At 34.6% G+C, this 22,128-nt stretch overlaps 3 protein-coding genes, 1 long non-coding RNA gene and 2 pseudogenes across 6 annotated transcripts; 4 read left to right on the top strand and 2 right to left on the bottom strand.

Moving 5' to 3' along the window:
- Positions 1–238: 238 nt before the first annotated feature.
- LOC132172653 (germin-like protein subfamily 1 member 13) lies at positions 239–1,250 on the top strand. The gene is made up of 2 exons (XM_059584186.2): positions 239–393; positions 624–1,250. The coding sequence occupies exons 1-2, from the start codon at positions 267–269 to the stop codon at positions 1,157–1,159; spliced, it is 663 nt and encodes a 220-aa protein (XP_059440169.2). The 5' UTR covers positions 239–266; the 3' UTR covers positions 1,160–1,250.
- A 4,339-nt stretch (positions 1,251–5,589) lies between these two features.
- Positions 5,590–6,270, top strand: LOC132169689 (uncharacterized). Its single transcript, XM_059580683.2, has one exon. It carries the CDS (start codon positions 5,590–5,592, stop codon positions 6,268–6,270), a length of 681 nt encoding a protein of 226 aa, XP_059436666.2.
- A 4,479-nt stretch (positions 6,271–10,749) lies between these two features.
- Positions 10,750–11,534, bottom strand: LOC132172547 (uncharacterized; annotated as a pseudogene).
- A 492-nt stretch (positions 11,535–12,026) lies between these two features.
- On the bottom strand, positions 12,027–12,967 carry LOC132172566 (germin-like protein subfamily 1 member 11 pseudogene; annotated as a pseudogene). The gene is made up of 2 exons (XR_015911805.1): positions 12,813–12,967; positions 12,027–12,562 (listed from the first exon to the last, which is right to left on the bottom strand). The product of XR_015911805.1 is annotated as a germin-like protein subfamily 1 member 11 pseudogene (transcript).
- Positions 12,968–17,693: 4,726 nt separating this feature from the next.
- LOC132162611 (uncharacterized) lies at positions 17,694–18,873 on the top strand. 2 transcript variants are annotated; one of them, XR_009438233.2, is made up of 3 exons: positions 17,694–17,767; positions 18,049–18,100; positions 18,715–18,873. It is a non-coding gene; the product is annotated as an uncharacterized LOC132162611 (long non-coding RNA). The 2 variants fall into 2 exon arrangements; XR_009438232.2 differs by having other exon boundaries at positions 18,049–18,104.
- Positions 18,874–19,981: 1,108 nt separating this feature from the next.
- Positions 19,982–21,022, top strand: LOC148589786 (germin-like protein subfamily 1 member 13). Its single transcript, XM_088512293.1, has 2 exons — positions 19,982–20,136; positions 20,401–21,022. Exons 1-2 carry the CDS (start codon positions 20,010–20,012, stop codon positions 20,934–20,936), a joined length of 663 nt encoding a protein of 220 aa, XP_088368419.1. The 5' UTR covers positions 19,982–20,009; the 3' UTR covers positions 20,937–21,022.
- The last annotated feature ends 1,106 nt before the right edge of the window (positions 21,023–22,128 follow it).

The raw sequence follows: 22,128 nt of genomic DNA, 5'->3' as shown, positions 1-22,128 counted from the left end.
CAAAGAACCATTACAATTATCATACGGCGTTGAAGTGTAAGAAGTAATCAATTTGAGAACAATAAACCAATGTAGGTTAAAAGCCTGAAGTAGTTGTTGAAAAACTTCGTGCTTATCACATGAATTCGATTGACGTCTGAAGACTTGGTATGGCAGAGACAATCACAATTTCCGTATCGGTTCTCTATAAATAGACATGTTTCCCATATAAGATATATCACCCATCACCAAACCAAGATATTAGAGAATATAGAGCTTGCTAAGATATGATGAAAGGAGTCCATTTCCTTGCAATTGTGGCTCTCTTGTCACTCACATCCTCCCTTGTCTCTGCCTATGATCCCAGCCCTCTTCAAGACATTTGTGTAGCAATTGATGATCCCAAGTCTGCTGGTATATATATACATATATAGTTTTTACTTATTTATTTATCAAGCTTCTGCATATATATATATATATATATATATATATGTATATAATGGTTCTGATCATGTTAAGTATTAAAGCTCATTACATTCTGCTTAGAAGCAAGATTGTTAGTTGTATGGCATCTTACAAACTGTTATTATGAATGTGTCGCTTTTCTTTTTCTTTTAGTACTGACAAAGATTTCTTTCTTACAGTGTTTGTGAATGGAAAATTCTGCAAGAATTTTACGGTTGCCAATGCCGATGATTTCTTCTTCCAAGGGCTTCAGATTCCTAGAAATACGACCAATCCACTTGGGTCGAATGTTACTCTTGTGACTGTGGACCTGATTCCAGGCCTCAACACTTTAGGGTTATCCATAGTTCGCATTGACTATGCACCATATGGCGTAAACCCTCCTCACACTCACCCTCGTGCCTCTGAGATTCTAATAGTCATGGAGGGTACTCTGTACGTTGGTTTTGTCACATCCGACCCGGAAAACCGTCTTTTCTCCAAAGTTCTAAACAAGGGAGATGTGTTTGTGTTTCCATTTGGTCTCATTCACTTCCAGTTCAACGTGGGGCACACCAATGCTGTAGCCTTTGCTAGTCTAAGCAGCCAAAATCCAAGTGTTATGAGGATAGCAGATGCTGTTTTCGGATCCAATCCTCCTATCAATCCTGATGTTCTCGCCAAGGCCTTTCAACTTGAGCCGAAGATTATTGAATATCTTCAGAAAACGCTCTAATAGAACAACAACTAAGAAACTTATGGAACTGTTATGACCTTCATCTTTTAGCCATGTTAGCCTCATTCCATCGTAATGATAATAGAATAAAAGGTTGCCTATGTAACTCTCTCTAGGTGGAGTTGATTTATAATATAATATTGATGTTTGTTGAGCACCTCTCTCTCTCTCTCTAAGTAAAACACAGAAAGATAAGGATGCAAGACGGAAGGGACTTGCCAACAAAATAGATCAAAACAACAAAAATTAAAATACTTCTCTTGTTAATTTAGAGTTTCACCGAAATAACGAATAGAAAGGGTTGAACCAAAGTCTCACTGGTGGTGATGACTGGAGGCGGTCGGCAACGGTGACTGGAGATATGCCTAATTAAATAACAATATACCAAAAAGAAGGCCAACAAAATGGTGAAAAATGAGGCCAACTATGAGCTTTAAATGAGAGTCAACTACGAGATGAAATAAAAGTCAACTATGAGCCATAAATGAGGTCAATTATGGGCCTTAAATGCAGAGAACGAACACCCATTCTTTTTCTTTCAACTGATTTTTTTTTTTTTTTTTTTACCAGCCACAAAATTAGAAGAGAACAAACACCCATTCTACACAATAAAAGGTCTAATCAACTCCTTACTGTATTATGTAGTACATATATACTTACCATCATATATTGGCAAGAGATTGAGCACTACAGCAAAATAATCATAGTGAGAGACAAAACGATAAGAGAATAAAATAAAATAAAATAAAATTGAAATTCACACGATCCAAAACTAGTGTTAGCCTATAGCTTTGGTACATGAAATAAAAGGTAATACGTAAAGAATTAAAAACAAAACGGAATAGAGAAAATAAACGTAAGGCCTAAAGGGTTACATTTTGCTCTTATTCCTTGATTATGTTACGATGAGAAGACTCCTATTTCTAGGAAAATTGAGGCAGACATGTACTATCAAATCAATTAAATTTGATTACCATAAAAATCTGATTACAATTAAATCTCTGAAATTAATACAATCAAATTCTTTAATATCAGATTTGATGTCATGCCTAGCTAAAATAACTACAATTGATCTTCCACACCTATCTTTTTAGTTAGAAAAAAAAAAAAAAAAAACGAGCTTAAAAATATGGCCATGGAGAGACTTAGTTTTTTGAACCTTCTAGCAACATTTAGAAATATATCTTGTGTCCTATAGGGGATTGTCTAACCAAAAATCAAAATTGTTGGGGATATAAATTATAGGTGCAACCCACTCAATCAACCTCTACATGGAAAGCAATTAGGGTATCAGATCACAATCATCTTTACAAAGAAAACAAATCAAAATCACTATTATGATCAGATCTTTTTCACATGAAAACTATACACTCTTGTGATCAATAGTGCAACTTACAGGGAAATTCACACGAGTAATGATATTAGTAGGACTAGAGTCTTCTTAGAGTCATCCCAAATGTGATGTGACATTTAAAATCACCATTGAATTTGAGATAATCATTATTGAATTTGGATCTGTTGGTGATTTTAAATGCCATATCACATTTGAGATGACTTTAATCCAACTTATATCATTACTCAATTAACACCATATTGGAATCTATGCTATCATATTGGGAAAAGAGTATCTCGCATAAAAGGGGTACGAAGACATAATTTCTTTCTCCCACGTGTTGGGATCTTGTACATCATACACACAATAAAGTAATCCCATGGATCACATCAAGAAAATATAGATGCATCATGCTACAAGAGAGGGGCACCGGAGAGAGGGAGGAGGAGCTTGGTTCTTACTTGGCGTTTTCTGTAGGGGCGTATCCGTCATCTCCGGCTTTCTCTGTTCTGGTCAGCGTCGTCTCCGGCGGCAGATTGGTGGCTAGGGTGGTTTTCGAGAAAAAATATAAAAAGATTATTCTAAAAGGTGCTTTGTTTTACGTATTCTAGAAAAAGTTTAGGTGGAACACCATATTTTTGTTATAGTGTTTCACGCTGATGTGTGGCCTTCTTATTGGAGGGCACAAATGCCTTAGTTTGTGCCAAGACCCTATAGAAGTTATTCTCAAATTCAAAACCACGTACACCAAGTTTATATTTATCCCTAGAAAATGTTGAAGGACTTATGACATGTACATTACGGCAACAAAGCCATGAGTGAGAGGGAGTCTAATATATAGGATGGCATTGACAAATGGAAGTAATATAAAGACTTGGACTAGTAGGCAGCGGAAATTAATGAAAAATATTCCTTCTTATACAAGCAAAACACGCAACCCATATTCCTTGTATCTGGATTCAAACGGATCATATCTGTGGATTCTTTTAGATATGTCTTACGTTTTGTATTCATAAATTTTCTAGTAATTAAGAAGCCTCTTCTTTTCCGGCAATTTTCTTCAGAAAATGTTCCTTTCTTGAGTTAAATGCAAGTAAATCTTATGATGACATATTCTTTCCTTCACCACTCTGATTATACCAATTGGGTGATTTGGGGAGGTTGTAATTTCGTAAGCCAGCCATGGCTGTGTTTTACCAAACTCTTCAAGTTTGAATCTTGGGTGTAGATTTTTCAGAACAAACGCCATGGTTTGTATAAAATTAAATCTTGACTATTCAAATTTTTAACCGGAGGTGTATATATAGTTTGTAAACTAATTAGATATGTAAGCATAGCTCCTCAAATAAAAGATATTACTTTTCAAATTTGAAAAGTAACCAAATAACAAACTCTTTATATATTTCTCTTCTTTATTTCAATATTTTTTTTATTAGTTTTAGAATGTATTGTAGCAAGATGTAGAGTTGGAAGAAAGAAGTGTATTACATTAAAGTGGAGAGAGAGTGAGAGGAAATAACATTTAAAAAAAAAATGAATAGGGAGTGAATTTCAGCTCTTCAAATGTGGGGAGGCTTCTCACAAAACTAAATATAGGAAGGCAAGTAGGGAGTAATTTGTTAGAGCATGTTTTTCTTGTAAATTAAATTAGCCCAAATTTGATTGAAAGTGGTATTTAGGGCCCATTATGATGCTCTAATTAGATGTATTCGAGATCTCTAATATTATCCATGAGAAAGAAGAAAGAAAAAAAAAATGAAACGCAAAATTGTAAAATTTTTTTTGTACAACTTCATGAATAAAATCATGGTATTCTTCCATTCAAATTTTCTCTGTTGATGTTTTGAGCGCTCCTTTTGCCAACGGATGTGCCGTCATATTTGCTTTCTCCATCATGACCTAAGATTAGAAACTGTGCAAAACAATCTTCGCATCTATAACCAACGTACCGTCTCTCTACCATAGTTGGTCTTTCAATTGAAAAACATGAATAATCTCCAGAGCATCACCTTCCAAAATAGTATTCCGTAGGCTTAAATCTCAGCCAAAAAATACTATCTTCCAAGCTGCATAAGCCTCTGCCGTTATTGTGTCGGTGATATATGGAAGAGACTGCACACAAATTAATGCCAAGACCTTATCCAAAATTGTTTTTTTTTTTTTTTTTAAAAAAAGACCTTATCCAAACTGTCTCTTACAATAACACCCACACCCATCAACTTTATAGTCTTATCAATAGCCGCATCGCAATTTATTTTATATACACAAGCCGGAGGCGCCTTCCGCCTAGAGATCACATTCATTTGTTAAAAAAGTTATTCCCAGCATATCAACTTAAATTAAAGTTGGGCCCTAATTAAACAACTTTTAATCTTTTTTCTTGGATTTTGATGGATATGAACCACCTGTACATGTTCACGCATAATGGAGTATAGAACGTGTAACTGAAAAAGAGTGAAACTTTTGAAATAACATAAACTTATTATCTAGACTGAACATTCATGTTTCAAAAAGTAAAATTAAGGATAAATTTCTTTCCTTGTATAACTAATCATTTTTAAAAACTTTTTATTACAATTATAAAATAAGCTAAAAACAATCAATAAAAAAATAAGTGATATATAATTAAGAGGATAAAAAAATGGTAGTGTTACACTACTTGATATGTTATGGCCGAAAAGAAAATAAATAAATAAAACATATTTCTCCCACCGACTCAGTGGCGGAGCCAGACAATTGATATTGGGGTGCCGCTAAAATTTTTTTGAGAGTGCCGAGTGGTAACTTGCGTAAGTAGGAAAAAAAAAAAAAAAAAAAAATTCTTTTTTTTGGAAGTACCGTGTGGAACTTGGGTAGAAAAATAGCAAAAAAAAATTAAAATTAAAATTAAAAGCTCACGGCATCCCCAAATTAAAGCCTCAAGTGGCTCTGCCACTCCAACCGACTCAATTTGAAATTCCTTGAATATTACGACCCTCTCTTTGATCTCCTTATCTTCCAAGTATTAATTAAGCCCAACGGTTTCTCTTCAACAATTCAACCCTATTTATATATTCATAGTATTCCATCGGCTTCTTCAATTCCTTTTCCCGCCGACATGGAGTTTGACAACTATTGCAGCGCTCTGCCGCTAGATATTGTAATGCCCGAAGACGACGACGACAATGCCTCCTCTGACGTGGACTTCGTCGTCGAGATCGAAGCTTCACATACTTACGTCCCTCATTCCATGCTTGAAGACGATTCCTGCGATCTGCGGCTTTTTGATAACCTCGAGAGCGAGACATTCCGGAAAACATTCAAGGTGAAGCGCGACGCTATTCTTCATCAAACCACGTCCACGTCAACCGTATCCGACATGCTTTTTGAAGTCGGCGTTCCCTTGGGGATTCAAGAATTCATGATACAAAGAATCTTGGGTTGCGCGAATGGCATGGTGAGACAGAAACACTACGCGGGTCGGAAGGTTCTGAGGATGCGTGTGACGGCTGAGATGACACAGTTCGTCGATGACGATTTTGTTTTGGGGTTGGCCGTCGACGACCGGGTTTGTGGGTTGGTTCCGGCAAGTGAGTCGTCGATTGAAGCGTTGGAGAAGGTGGAGATTGAACAAGGAACGGGGGAGACGTGTAGCATCTGTTTGGAAGAGCTCATCGGTGGTGCGGCAGCCGCTCGCATGCCATGTATGCACCTGTTTGATCAAAACTGCATCGTGAATTGGCTGCACAGGAATAATTTTTGCCCGCTCTGTCGATTCAAGTTGCCTGCCCGTGAATGATTTGATATGAATTGATGAGGAATTTTGTTTAGAAAAATTATATATAATTCTGATTGTCAATTACGAATTTATTAAAAATATATATCTCTATTTGATGTCTATAATTATGTGGTGTATGGGACTTGGGAACCATGACTAATTGCCTTATGGAAAGCCTGTTTAGTAAAGAGTTTTGTTATGAATTTTTTGTTTTAATAGTAATAAAAAATAATGTGATATAAATGTAAAAAGATATTTGAGAAAAGGACGGGTAGATTTTTATTTTATTTTAATTTAGGCTATTTCTTTACATCGAAACGTTTTGAATTATGCCACCTATTAAGACCGTGGCATTGTTATTGAGACAATTAGAAAGAATTTTCTTCCTAAAAGACTTTATTCTTTACTTTTGTACCAGCACTTCATTTTCAGAAACCAAAAGATAATTTTTTGCTATTTACAACATAGAGAGTAAGAACATTATAACAATATATACTAAATTCTCAATAATAACATGCCACATTTTTAATATATAGTATTTTTCAAGCGTTTCAATGTAAAGAAATGACTTAAACTACCTAATTTGAAAATCCACAATTTCTTTTATAGTCTATAGAAAAAATGAATGAGCATTGATTCAAATAGCTAAGGCGGATTTATCGAATTCATACTCTTATAAAAGGAATCGTAAGTTCTAGTCATACATAATACTCAAAAACATAGGTTGACGTTCCTAAATCGTAGCTCAATTTGTTGGAGATTATGGCTCATGAAACGGAGTTGAATCCGCCTTCCCTTTTCCTCTCTTTTTGTGCGGACATGTAAAAAAAAAAAAAAAAAAAGGGGGGGGGGGGTTAATATGGTTGGACCTACTAAATGTAGAAACCAGTCTAGTTATTCGGCAGAAATTCACATATTGACTAGAAGAGCAATCCCTCGCTCAGCTCCCAGCTGCACATTTGTTACAAGTACCTGATGAAGCAAAATCAAATAACTTATTCTCTATCTTTCTCTTCTTCTTCATTTTTTTTTTTTTCTAAAAAAAAAATTTCCAATACCCATCTGAAAGCAACAAAAATCCAAAATTCTACAAGGCCTAATCCAACTACTGAGGGATAGTTGATCAACAACAGAGTGAATCTCCATTCTGGTAAGAATCAGAGAAAACTTCACGATTTAGCCATGTAATTAACATTATGGGTGTCTTGTCAGCAGCCGCTTTCAAAACAAGATGCAATTTCAATTATATTTACATTATTTATGGAGAAATGTTATAGGTTAATACGTTCTTCATATTTGACCCATATTCTCCTATAAATTCAATAGATCAACCATTAGATTTGTGGCGTCTACAATTGACTTATATGGGATCCACATAAGGCTACAAATCTAATAGTTAATTTGTAAGATGAAATAAAAGAGGAAAAAATATGGCTCCCCAAACTACCAGCTAGTTGCAAGTTGGCCCCCCAATGTTTAAAATGTAATAAAGTAGCCCCATGAAGTTCCAAAAAATGTCAAATTGGCCACTCCGTTAGTCAGCACCGTCAAATTAGATGAAAAATGCAATATGACATCGTTTTTTGAGGTTAAGTTACTAAAAAGCCTTTTTCAGAAGAAAAAAATCAATTTAAAAAAAGTCCCCCAAAACGACATTGTTTGGGTTGAGAAAAAAATTAATTAAAAAACAAATTTAGAAGGGGTGGTTTAGGGGGTGGCTTGCCGGCCACCCCCAGGCTTTTTTAATTTTTTTTTTCAAGCCAAACGACATCATTTTGGGGAGCCTTTTTTTAATTGATTTTTCTTTTTTTTCAAAAAGGCATTTTAGTAACTTAACCTCAAAAAACAACGTTGTATTGCATTTTTCATCTAATTTGACAGTACTGACTAACTGAGTGGCCAATTTGACATTTTTTGAAACTTTATGGGACTACTTTATTACATTTTCAACATTGGGAGGCCAACTTGCGACTGATTGGTTATTTGAGGGGCCATTTTATATTTTTCCCTATAAAAGAAATATGATCAAAATATTAACACCAATCATTAACAAGGCTAGGCATGTTGGATGATTTTCCAAAGGATATGAGTAATGACTATAGAACCATACTAAGAGAATTTTACTCTGAAAGATATGAAGATATAATATAATTGGATTCAACACCTATAAATTCACCACCCCATATCTCAAAAGTAAACATTGAGTTCATGGCTTGGTAATTCTGATTAAGGTCACCTTCACCTTTCCACAGAAAATGAGAAACAGCAAGAGAGATCAGCATGAAAGCCAAACAGAAGCTAGAGAGCAAGAAGAATAATGTTGGAGACAATTAGGTATAAATTGTAAGATGGGCAACCAAAATTCCCAAATAATTTGCTTTGAACAACTAAATTACAGAGTATGACATTACTAGATAGGGATATATATACTAATCCCAATTCAAGATGCAGCCCAAAATTGTTCACATGCTCCAGCTAAATTCATAGTCTTCAAGAGGTAGCTCAGTCGGCTAGGACCACGCCTAATGAAATAAAGGTCATTAGTTCGAATCACCTTCCCCACTCCTATGCGGATATGTCAAAAAAAACTACTAAAATTTTGGACAGCAACTGTTGTGTACTGCAGCTTACTCAAGACATTAGTATGTCCTCACCAAACAAAGATACATAAAGTACATGGTATTATTCAAAGACAATCATTAATAAGACTCGGGGGGAAAATACACTTTACTCCCCCAAGTTTAGGGCGATTTTTAATTCGACCTCTAATGTTTCAATTTTTGCAATGCACCCCCCCTTCTCCTCAAACTTCTAAATTTTTGCAATTCGACCAATTTTATCCCAAAATAACTAAATTGCCCCTAATTTTTTTTTTTTAACAAAAATAAAAATAAAAATTGGGGTTTAAAAATGGTGAGATGGCCAAAGGGGTGGCCACCCCGAATTTTTATAAAAAAATTAGGGGCAATATGGAAATTTTAGGATAAAATTAGTTGAATTGCAAAAATTTGGAAGTTTGGGGTGATGTATTGCAAAAATTAAAATATTAGAGGTTGAATTGAAAATCGTCCCAAACTTTGGAGGGGTAAAGTGTAGTTTTCCCTAAGACTCGACAGTAAATTATAGCAAACACAAAAACTTGAATTTTTGTTCTTTTCTGTTTTCAGCTTGTTTTGCCACATTCAAATCCCAATGATGCCTTACTCTAATACCCTAATTCTGGGAGAGTTATCCCATGTACAGGGGTTCTAAACTCAATACTATATATATATATATATATATATATATATATATATATATATATAGATATATGACAAGGAACTCCTTCAAGGTAGGGTCACTTCATATACCCCATTTTCTTGGGTAAACTTCGGACTCATGTAAAGTGTTCTCTCCACACGAATCAAATAATATTTCGGCTTCGTCAACAGGCTGGCTCCAAGAAATTGTTTGCACCCAAGGTGATTCGAACTTTAGACCCCATAGAATGCCACCAAGACTAAGACCCTTACGACTTGAGTTTAGTTTTTTAAAGTCAATACTCTCATTGATGATCAAATATTATTTTGGCAGCCACTCAGAAGCTGCTTGTCACAGACACTCTTATTGGTGAAGCTTTAGCCGCTATTGTTGTGATGGAAACCCACAACAATGAATAGAAATATTGAACTCCTTTCGGGTAGGAGAGACCACAATTAAATCCAATTAGAGTTGGAAACAAACCATAAACAAGCTTTCGCTTAATAATTCTTCACTCTTCTCGATCAATGACAATATGCTCTTTAAATAGAGTACAATAGAATGATAAACTGATAAGAACTCTAATTAATCATAATTCTAATCTAGTTCCAATTTTAAATAATATAATCTTAATGAATTGGAATGAAATACAAATCTAATCTCTATCATCTTGCATCTCAGTTGTCTTTATCCTCGGCCTTCAATTCTCTTTTTTTGGAGGGTGATGCACTTCTTGTGATTTTGGCAATCAATACTCTTTTTCCCTCTTGGAATTTTTCTAATATCATTTTTGATATTATATTAGGTTTGTCTTCCTTTCAAAGTTAAAATGTTTTAAAAGTGTCTCTTAATACAAATTTCCGTGCACATGCTCTTACTAAGTGAGCCGCTTCCCATCTTATTTTTAGAAGCATTCCCAAAAGATATCACATTGTCTCTTCCATCCTAATCAAGAATAGAAAACATTCTCCCCTTTAACCCTTTTTCCCTATTCAATTAAAAAAAAAAAACCACTAAAATTTTGGAAAGCAACTATTGTAGGTCCTCACCAAACAAAAATACATAAAGCAGATGTTATATATCCATATAACAACAAACACTAAACTTGAATTTTTTGGAGAACTGTACAATTTTATTAGGTTGCTCCAGTAATTTGGAATCCAACATGAAGAAGCCAAAAATTGAATAATAAGTCATAATTCGTATAAAATGTAAATTGAAAATGAAACCCCAAATAAGAAATTAAAATCCTTGCCCATCTCAATGGACAGGGGGCAATGGGTAGCGGCAGAGGGGACACAGGCGACTCATCTTCAGCCACTTGACAATGCAACCTCGGAGCACGGCAGCCGAGTGAGCTCCAGCCCACCCTCAAATTCCTCCGTGCAAATTATGCACTCTCCGATCCACCCCAACCCATCTTCAAAGGTTACCTTCTCCAATCGCTCGATTGCAGATCGAGCGGCCTGGATGGGTCTGCCCACATCGACCGCCATAGACTCCCTCAAAAGTATATCCATAACCTCCTCGGACTCATCATCATCATCATCATCATCATCAACCTCCTCAGAAACGACCGTCAAGTGTTCAAAGGCTACCACGATCGGCGCCCTTCCCGTCCCGGCGGCGGCCGCCAATGAGATATCTCGCAATACGGCTTGGCGGTGTTCTGCGAGGGCACCCATTTCCGAAAGCACGGACAACATGCGAGCTCCACCATCGCGCAACAGAACCGCGTGTTTTGGGACCCAGAAGGTTCTCAATCGGGTGGGAGATCGCGTTGGCACGACGGACACCGGATGGTCGACATCGCCGATGAATTTCTCGATTCGTTGCCACTCCACTCAGTGACGCGAAATTCGATGGCAACCTCACCCGCTGCGTGTGGGTGCGCGCTGATGGGTGGTCTTGGTTAGACCTTTTATTGTGTAGAATGGGTGTTTGTTCTCTTCTAATTTTGTGGCTGGTAAGAAGAAAAAAAAATCAGTTGAAAGAAAAAGAACGGGTGTTCGTTCTCTACATTTAAGGCCCATAATTGACCTCATTTATGGCTCATAGTTGACTTTTATTTCATCTCGTAGTTGACTCCCATTTAAAGCTCATAGTTGGCCTCATTTTTCACCATTTTGTTGGCCTTCATTTTGGTATATTGGTATTTAATTAGGCATATCTCCCGTCACCGTTGCCAACCGCCTCCAGTCATCACCACCAGTGAGACTTTGGTAAAACCCTTTCTATTCGTTATTTCGGTGAAACTCTAAATTAACAAGAGAAGTATTTTAATTTTTGTTGTTTTGATCTATTTTGTTGGCAAGTCCCTTCTGTCTTGCATCCATATCTTTCTGTGTTTTACTTAGAGAGAGAGAGAGAGAGAGAGAGGAGCTCAACAAACATCAATATTATATTATACCTCAACTCCACCTAGAGAGAGTTACATTGGCAACCTTTTATTCTATTATCATTACGATAGAATGAGGCTAACATGGCTAAAAGATGAAGGTCATAACAGTTCCATAAGTTTCTTAGTTGTTGTTCTATTAGAGCGTTTTCTGAAGATATTCAATAATCTTCGGCTCAAGTTGGAAGGTCTTGGCGAGAACATCAGGGTTGATAGGAGGATTGGATCCGAAAACAGCGTCTGCTATCCTCATAACACTTGGATTTTGGCTGCTTAGAAAAGCAAAGGCTACAGCATTGGTGTGCCCCACGTTGAACTGGAAGTGAATGAGACCAAATGGAAACACAAACACATCTCCCTTGTTTAGAACTTTGGAGAAAAGACGATTTTCCGGGTCGGATGTGACAAAACCAACGTACAGAGTACCCTCCATGACTATTAGAATCTCAGAGGCACGAGGGTGAGTGTGGGGAGGGTTTACGCCATATGGTGCATAGTCAATGCGAACTATGGATAACCCTAAAGTGTTGAGGCCTGGAATCAGGTCCACAGTCACAAGAGTAACATTCGACCCAAGTGGATTGGTCGTATTTCTAGGAATCTGAAGCCCTTGGAAGAAGAAATCATCGGCATTGGCAACCGTAAAATTCTTGCAGAATTTTCCATTCACAAACACTGCAAGAAAGAAATCTTTGTCAGTACTAAAAGAAAAAGAAAAGTGACACATTCATAATAACAGTTTGTAAGATGCCATACAACTAACAATCTTGCTTCTAAGCAGAATGTAATGAGCTTTAATACTTAACATGATCAGAACCATTATATATATATATATATATATATATATATATATATATATATATATATATATATATGCAGAAGCTTGATAAATAAATAAGTAAAAACTATATATGTATATATATACCAGCAGACTTGGGATCATCCATTGCTACACAAATGTCTTGAAGAGGGCTGGGATCATAGGCAGAGACAAGGGAGGATGTGAGTGACAAGAGAGCCACAATTGCAAGGAAATGGACTCCTTTCATCATATCTTAGCAAGCTCTATATTCTCTAATATCTTGGTTTGGTGATGGGTGATATATCTTATATGGGAAACATGTCTATTTATAGAGAACCGATACGGAAATTGTGATTGTCTCTGCCATACCAAGTCTTCAGACGTCAATCGAATTCATGTGATAAGCACGAAGTTTTTCAACAACTACTGCAGGCTTTTAACCTACATTGGTTTATTGTTCTCAAATTGATTACTTCTTACACTTCAACGCCATATGATAATTGTAATGGTTCTTTGGTCAATTGGCAACCGAAGCACTAAAGATGTCAAATGAGACGGGTTTGTTTATGAAACCTTAATTCATCAAAAAATATATAATAAAAAAGAATAGGTATAATAAAATAAGGGAAGAAGAAAGAAAAAAATATTCCCATTCCCATTCTAATTCGATTGCTGGGAAGCATGCATGCACAAAAGCAGTTTACCACTTGATCATTCTTACCACTTGTTGGTATATGGTAGATTTAGTGTATTACGATGTAATACTCGGCCTCCCATATAAGGTTAGCATCTTACGAGCAATTATATATTCGATGTCCAAACCAAAGTGTAAAATCACAACCGTCATCCTGGGGCTTACTTTTGCTTAGTGTCCGTTAGTTTATAAAATCGTTAACTGTTCGATATAACATGCTTCTTATTTGATATTTGTCCGAGGCCATTTCGCCTATGAGATTTTTTATTTATTTGAATGATTTACCCGGAATTTCAGATATTTTTTTAGAGAATTTTATTTTTTTTTTATTTTTTATTTTTTTATTTTTATTTTTTATGCTTTTGAAAGCAAAAAAAGGCAAAAATTTATTTGATTATTATACCAAAAAAGGAACTTCAAAACACCTAAGAGATAATTAAGATTGAATATAATATGGGATGATTATTTGATTGCATTGTTGACCGAAAGATTTGTAATTATTTTGCTATATACTTTTTTTTAAGGTTCATAATTATATGGGTTTTATAATTTGTATGAAATATAATAAGTATAACACTAATAATATTAATGATTCTTACTAACTTTCTATTAATGCTTTGATAATCAAAATCCAAGTTTTCTTTTCGTTATTGTTTTTCTTTATATTTTTCATTTTAAACTATACATATGGGAACAAAGATTTTAACATGTTTTAATTTGTATGGATTAAACTAATTAAAGTTAAAGGCCTTATAATATATAGACAAATTTTATGTGACTTATGCATTTATACAATGTTTAGTTTATGATTGTGTGTCATTATGTTGAGTAATATATTGGTGTATAATCTTTAGTATGTCTTTTTATTTAAATGGGCGTGATTGTTTTTTTTTTTTACAATCTATAATGAAAAGTTCGATAGAGATGTGTTTAAAATTTGAAATTAAACTATAACAACAAATCTCATGCATATTTTTTTCTACAACCAAAGTACTTTTTTGATTAATGTTCATGATTTTGAGTTTTATTTGCATTGATATCTAGTAAGTATTACCCCAACAATATCAAGAGATTCTTTCTAATTTTATATTAATGTTTTGATTAAGCAAAATTCAAGTTTTCCTTATAAAAAGTAAATTTTATAATACTTATGAAAAGTACGATTATAATATTTTTAAAATTTTATAATTAAATTGTAATGAAGAATCTTGCACATTACGCGGGTTATAAGCTACTTATCCTAATGCTTGGACAAGGGACTCTTTCAATTATCTAGCTCCTGTTCTTTTTTTTTTTTTATAATCTAGCTCCTGTTCTTAATTGATGTCCATAAGAACCTTTTCTTTTAATTATTATAAAAGAAAAAGAAAAAAAAAGAATTATATGGTTTTCAAATACATTTTCTTTCTTCAATTGGGAGGCCGAGTATTACATCGTAATACACTAAATCTACCATATACCAACCAGTGGTAAGAATGATCAAGTGGTAAACTGCTTTTGTGCATGCATGCTTCCCAGCAATCGAATTAGATTGGGAATGGGAATATTTTTTTCTTTCTTCTTCCCTTATTTTATTATACCTATTCTTTTTTATTATATATTTTTTGATGAATTAAGGTTTCATAAACAAAGCCGTCTCATTTGACATCTTTAGTGCTTCGGTTGCCAATTGACCAAAGAACCATTACAATTATCATACGGCGTTGAAGTGTAAGAAGTAATCAATTTGAGAACAATAAACCAATGTAGGTTAAAAGCCTGCAGTAGTTGTTGAAAAACTTCGTGCTTATCACATGAATTCGATTGACGTCTGAAGACTTGGTATCACTACAAGAAAAAGGGCATTTTCTGACGTGTGCTACAGTAAATTTTTTTTGCCACCTCGGCAATTTCCTGACGTTTACAATATAAAACGTCAGGAGAATTTTTTCTGACGTGTGAATAGTAACACGTCAGAAAATTCTGACGTGTTACTATTCACACGTCAGAAAAAAGCTGACGTTTAAAAAACATGAACGTCGGGACAAAATTTCATTTCTCTTAAAAAAAAAATTGATATAATTACTGACGTGGTAAGTTCCGCCACGTCAGAATTTTCCTGACGTGGCACATTGCCACGTCAGGAAAATTCTGACTCGCCAGAATTTTCTGGCGTTGTAGATTGCCACGTCAGAAAAATTCTGACGTGGCACATTGCCACGTCAGAATTTTTCTGACGTGGCAATGTGCCACGTCAGGACTTTTCTGACGTGGCAATGTGCCACGTCAGAGTCTATATATATATATATATAATTAAATCAGAGTATATATATAATATTAATATGATATATATAATTATAATTATGTATAAAATGATATATTATTATCCAAATGATATATATAAATATCATAATTATATATAAAATTATAATTAGAATTGTCAGATATTTTGAAGTTTCAGATTATATATTATAGCTAGGTATAATTAGACCTAGTTATATAATTATAGGTAGGTATAATTATATATATATATAATATATATATTATATCATTCCTGAGGGGCCATGCGTCCCATCCCTCCGGCCAGCGCGCCATGCCTCTTAATTAAGAGGTCTGGCGCGCGAGTTTTGAAAAATTTTTTTTTTTTTTTTTTTTTTTCTTTTCCCCCAGCTGGCCAGCTGGAGGCAGGCACTTCCGGATGCCATTGTACACGTACGTGTCTCTCTGTTCTCTCAAAAAAACACATTGTCCTCTGTTTTTCTTTCTTTCTTCCGAGCGCCATTGCTGAACCTGAGGATTTTTTTTTTTCTTCTGCCCAAAGTCTTCCTTTTTTTTCTTCTGCCCAAAGTGTTTCTTGATCAAGGATCAGTTTCTCTGTCACGATAACACTGTTACTCCGCGCGCCCGCAGCTGAACCGGCCGCCCGTTGTCCTCTCTAGCTACCTCCATTTTTAGCTCCTACAAGAGCTCCTCACAGGTATATATATATACATATATATATATATATATATATATATGTACATGCATCCTTGTACTTATTTATTTGTTTGGTTTGGATTTGGTGTTTGCATGCTAGGTTGGGTACTGATGTTTGTGCTAATTTAGTCTAATATTTTGAATTTGATTGTCTAATCCAAAGCAGTAATGATATATATATATATTTACATGAGGATTAATATAATGCTAGCTTCACTCCATAAATATGAATTTGGTTTTTGAATATATATAGCTTACTCTATCTGTCGTTAATTAGTAGCTTACCCTGCTATATATATATATATATATATGGCCGTATATATGCTGCCCATAAATTCCCAGCATTAATTTTATAAAAGAAAGATGCAAGGAAAGGAGATAAACCTATAGCTATGAGATCAATTCATAAGGATAAGCTGAGGCCTAAATGAACATGACGTGCCAAAGCAGTAATGATATATATTTAGATAACTAGATTTGTCAATTTTAAGAATTTGTCAATTTGTCAATTTTAAATGAACATGTAACCTAAATGAAATTTGACAAATTGACAAATTTCACTATAAATGAAATTGACAAATTGACAAATTGACAATTTGACAAATTTCATTTACATGTTCATAAAATTGACAAATTGACATAAGGTAGAAATAAATATATATCATAAGGATAAGCTTTCAAGAATTCATAATTTTCCAAAAACAGTATTAAAAATTACTTTTAAGGGGGTCTATGAGTAATATATCTCATGAAGATCAATATTCCATTGACGGTGATAGTAATTCTTGTGACAACCTAATTGAGGATCTATCAATTAGTGCCTTTTTTTGTTGTTGAGGAAACTATACATCTTAGCTTAAATCAGTGACTTTAGATTTTTATTTCAAAAGATGGACCACAAATAGGACTTAGAAAGAGTTATTAGTTTAAGCTCAAAAGCCAAAGCTCTCGACTTCACGATTGCCATCAATTGCAAGAATATGCCACGGTTATCTACCTAATTGAAAAAAATAACAACCTACGAAAACTCATGACATCTTTTTCCATTAATGGACCATTATCACTACATGGTCAAAATGGTTTAATCAACGTATCAATATTGGAGCATTATCACTACATGGTCAAATGGTTTAATCAACGTATCAACTATGCATGAGATATCTTAGTCAAGCATCCATGTGTCCACGAGCACACATGTATGTATACATGTATGGACTAAATAGAGAAATTAGAAATTAGGAGCCAATCCTAATAGATCCTAATAGATATTGCATTGATGATGATTTATAAGTGTACTTATTGCTTATTGATAAGAAAGGCACTTATTGCTTCTTGATTGATTGTATTATCATCTCCAGGTATTGCGGAGAAGTTGTCGAATGAGGAAGCTATCGACCTAGATTGAGCCTTGTATGTGAGTTCGTAGTTGGTAAACATATTATATATTTTGTTATTGTTTAGTTGTGTCAAACAAAACTATATTTCAAACAATAGTTATTGTTTGTTTGTATATGATTGACGTATTGACTGCATGTTTGTAATCGATATAATTATATGCATATGATAAATAGTAATTTTAGAAGGATCTTACTTTCCAGTCGGAAGATATATATATAGATATTGCATTGATGATGATTTATAAGTGTACTTATTGCTTATTGATAAGAAAGATACTTATTGCTTCTTGATTGATTGTATTATCATCTCCAGGTATTGCGGAGAACACGTCGAATGAGGAAGCTATCGACCTAGATTGAGCCTTGTATGTGAGTTCGTAGTTGGTAAACTTATTCAGAATTTTTGTTATTGTTTAGTTGTGTCAAACAAAACTATATTTCAAACAATAGTTATTGTTTGTTTGTATATGATTGACGTATTGACTGCATGTTTGTAATCGATATAATTATATGCATATGATAAATAGTAAGTTGCATTAAATGGATGTTTAGTCAATACTTCGTTTGAGGTTTAATATATTAGGTTGGGTCTCTTGTAACTATGTCAAGTTTGAGGTTTAATAGTTAGTTCATGGTAAACTGCTAGTTTTGGTTAGACTAAGGGTTTTCGGGTTTGTCAACCGCTTACGTATGTATTTCCTGTATTTTATGATTCCGATCGAACGTTATTGTTTACTTCAATGATTTGTATGTGTTGTCTAAATTATGAGTTCCTCACTGTTGCTTTATAATTAAGTGGTCAAAAAATATATAGGTGGATTGAAGTTATACATTCTCGAATCTGATTTATTAAAAATATGTTTGCTAGGCCATGGAGGAAAGTTTATACTTTATTCAGTATTGTCTTACACATGATAGAGTAGAGTAGTTCTTTCTATTTGTAGAGTTTTATGATCTTTGAATTTATTTCTTACCGCAGATTGTGAAGAAGCTTGTAGATTTCTGACGTGTGTATACATCAGGAGCTCATGGATGTTGTTGCCAAGTATGGTTGGACATAGGACGTATTAGTTTGGTTTGATTTTGTTTTCGATTTTGGTTTGACATATATCATAATATAATTGTTGAATTGACTCAATGACCTACCAGTTATTTAATGCTTGTCTCTATTTATTTCTTTTGTTGATAGATATGAATGTCGAATTGTATTATATGTAACTGAATTTTTGGACATACACATCCTTTCGTATGTTAGAATGGTTTTATCATGCCATTTGTTTTTTGTCCATAGGATGCTTAGGAAAGATGACATGAAAAAATTGGTTTATTCTGTACAAATTGTAAACCAAACATTGGATTGCCAATTCAATACAGGAGTGTACAGGAAATTGAATTCTCTGTGTACAGGAGTGTAAACCAAACATTGGATTGAATTGTATAAACTGAAATAAATTGAATTCAGGGAAGATATTGGAAATTGCCAATTAAAAGTGTACAGGAAATTGCCAGATTTCCTGGAGAATTGGAAACAGGGAAAAAAGTATGGAAATTGGAAACAGGGGAAAAAATCGTGCAAAGCAGAATTCCAACGTTAATCGAGAAAAAAAAAAAAAAAAATGCACCTAATTTCCTGACGTGGCGTAAAACACCACGTCAGAAATTTTCTGACGTGGTGTTTCTACCACGTCAGAAAATTTCTGACGTGGCAGAAACACCACGTCAGAAAACTCCTGACGTGGCATAAAACACCACGTCAGAAATTTTCTGACGTGGTGTTTTATGCCACGTCAGGAGTTTTCTGACGTGGCATTTCTGCCACGTCAGAAATCTGCTAACGTGTGCAAACTACAACGTAGTGAAAATTTCTGACGTTCACACGTCAGAATATTTCTGACGTGTCATTTTTGCAACGTCAGAATTTTTCTGACGTTGCAGAAATGACACGTCAGAAATATTTTCTGACGTGTCGGTGGATAAAACGTCAGAATTTTCTGACGTGGTATCCACTCACACGTCAGAAAATATTTTTTCCTGACATCTATGTTTCTGAGGATCGACATGCGTCAGAACGGACCCGTCAGAAAATTTTTCTGACGTGTCGGACACTAGAACACGTCAGAAATCTCCTGTCATAAAAAAATTGGTTTTTTGTAGTGTATGGCAGAGACAATCACAATTTCCGTATCGGTTCTCTATAAATAGACATGTTTCCCATATAAGATATATCACCCATCACCAAACCAAGATATTAGAGAATATAGAGCTTGCTAAGATATGATGAAAGGAGTCCATTTCCTTGCAATTGTGGCTCTCTTGTCACTCACATCCTCCCTTGTCTCTGCCTATGATCCCAGCCCTCTTCAAGACATTTGTGTAGCAATTGATGATCCCAAGTCTGCTGGTATATATATACATATATAGTTTTTACTTATTTATTTATCAAGCTTCTGCATGTATATATATATATATATATATATATATATATATATATATATATATATATATATATATATATATATAATGGTTCTGATCATGTTAAGTATTAAAGCTCATTACATTCTGCTTAGAAGCAAGATTGTTAGTTGTATGGCATCTTACAAACTGTTATTATGAATGTGTCACTTTTCTTTTTCTTTTAGTACTGACAAAGATTTCTTTCTTGCAGTGTTTGTGAATGGAAAATTCTGCAAGAATTTTACGGTTGCCAATGCCGATGATTTCTTCTTCCAAGGGCTTCAGATTCCTAGAAATACGACCAATCCACTTGGGTCGAATGTTACTCTTGTGACTGTGGACCTGATTCCAGGCCTCAACACTTTAGGGTTATCCATAGTTCGCATTGACTATGCACCATATGGCGTAAACCCTCCCCACACTCACCCTCGTGCCTCTGAGATTCTAATAGTCATGGAGGGTACTCTGTACGTTGGTTTTGTCACATCCGACCCGGAAAACCGTCTTTTCTCCAAAGTTCTAAACAAGGGAGATGTGTTTGTGTTTCCATTTGGTCTCATTCACTTCCAGTTCAACGTGGGGCACACCAATGCTGTAGCCTTTGCTAGTCTAAGCAGCCAAAATCCAAGTGTTATGAGGATAGCAGACGCTGTTTTCGGATCCAATCCTCCTATCAATCCTGATGTTCTCGCCAAGGCCTTTCAACTTGAGCCGAAGATTATTGAATATCTTCAGAAAACGCTCTAATAGAACAACAACTAAGAAACTTATGGAACTGTTATGACCTTCATCTTTTAGCCATGTTAGCCTCATTCCATCGTAATGATAATAGAATAAAAGGTTGCCTATGTAACTCTCTCTAGGTAGAGTTGATTTATAATATAATATTGATGTTTGTTGAGCACCTCTCTCTCTCTCTCTCTCTAAGTAAAACACACAAAGATATGGATGCAAGACGGAAGGGACTTGCCAACAAAATAGATCAAAACAACAAAAATTAAAATACTTCTCTTGTTAATTTAGAATTTCACCGAAATAATGAATAGAAAGGGTTGAACCAAAGTCTCACTGGTGGTGATGACTGGAGGCGGTCGGCAACAGTGACCGGAGATATGCCTAATTAAATAACAATATACCAAAATGAAGGCCAACAAAATGGTGAAAAATGAGGCCAACTATGAGCTTTAAATGAGAGTCAACTACGAGATGAAATAAAAGTCAACTATGAGCCATAAATGAGGTCAATTATGGGCCTTAAATGCAGAGAACGAACACCTATTCTTTTTCTTTCAACTGATTTTTTTTTTTTTTTTTACCAGCCACAAAATTAGAAGAGAACAAACACCCATTCTACACAATAAAAGGTCTAATCAACTCCTTACTGTATTATGTAGTACATATATACTTACCATCATATATTGGCAAGAGATTGAGCACTACAGCAAAATAATCATAGTGAGAGACAAAACGATAAGAGAATAAAATAAAATAAAATAAAATTGAAATTCACACGATCCAAAACTAGTGTTAGCCTATAGCTTTGGTACATGAAATAAAAGGTAATACGTAAAGAATTAAAGACAAAACGGAATAGAGAAAATAAACGTAAGGCCTAAAGGGCTACATTTTGCTCTTATTCCTTGATTATGTTACGATGAGAAGACTCCTATTTCTAGGAAAATTGAGGCAGACATGTACTATCAAATCAATTAAATTTGATTACCATAAAAATCTGATTACAATTAAATCTCTGAAATTAATACAATCAAATTCTTTAATATCAGATTTGATGTCATGCCTAGCTAAAATAACTACAATTGATCTTCCACACCTATCTTTTTAGTTAGGAAAAAAAAAAAAAAAAAAACGAGCTTAAAAATATGGCCATGGAGAGACTTAGTTTTTTGAACCTTCTAGCAACATTTAGAAATATATCTTG

Source organism: Corylus avellana, chromosome 1, assembly GCF_965113065.1.
Source record: "Corylus avellana chromosome 1, dhCorAvel1.hap1.2, whole genome shotgun sequence".
NCBI lineage: Eukaryota > Viridiplantae > Streptophyta > Magnoliopsida > Fagales > Betulaceae > Corylus > Corylus avellana.
This window is presented reverse-complemented; position numbering and strand designations above follow the sequence as displayed.

Excerpts from the sequence above, each read along its gene's own strand:
- LOC132172653 (XM_059584186.2), top strand. The coding sequence starts at position 267 with ATGATGAAAGGAGTCCATTTCCTTGCAATTGTGGCTCTCTTGTCACTC. Across the intron at positions 394-623 it reads TGATGATCCCAAGTCTGCTG|TGTTTGTGAATGGAAAATTC; the intron begins GTATATATATAC and ends TCTTTCTTACAG.
- LOC132169689 (XM_059580683.2), top strand. The coding sequence starts at position 5,590 with ATGGAGTTTGACAACTATTGCAGCGCTCTGCCGCTAGATATTGTAATG.
- LOC148589786 (XM_088512293.1), top strand. The coding sequence starts at position 20,010 with ATGATGAAAGGAGTCCATTTCCTTGCAATTGTGGCTCTCTTGTCACTC. Across the intron at positions 20,137-20,400 it reads TGATGATCCCAAGTCTGCTG|TGTTTGTGAATGGAAAATTC; the intron begins GTATATATATAC and ends TCTTTCTTGCAG.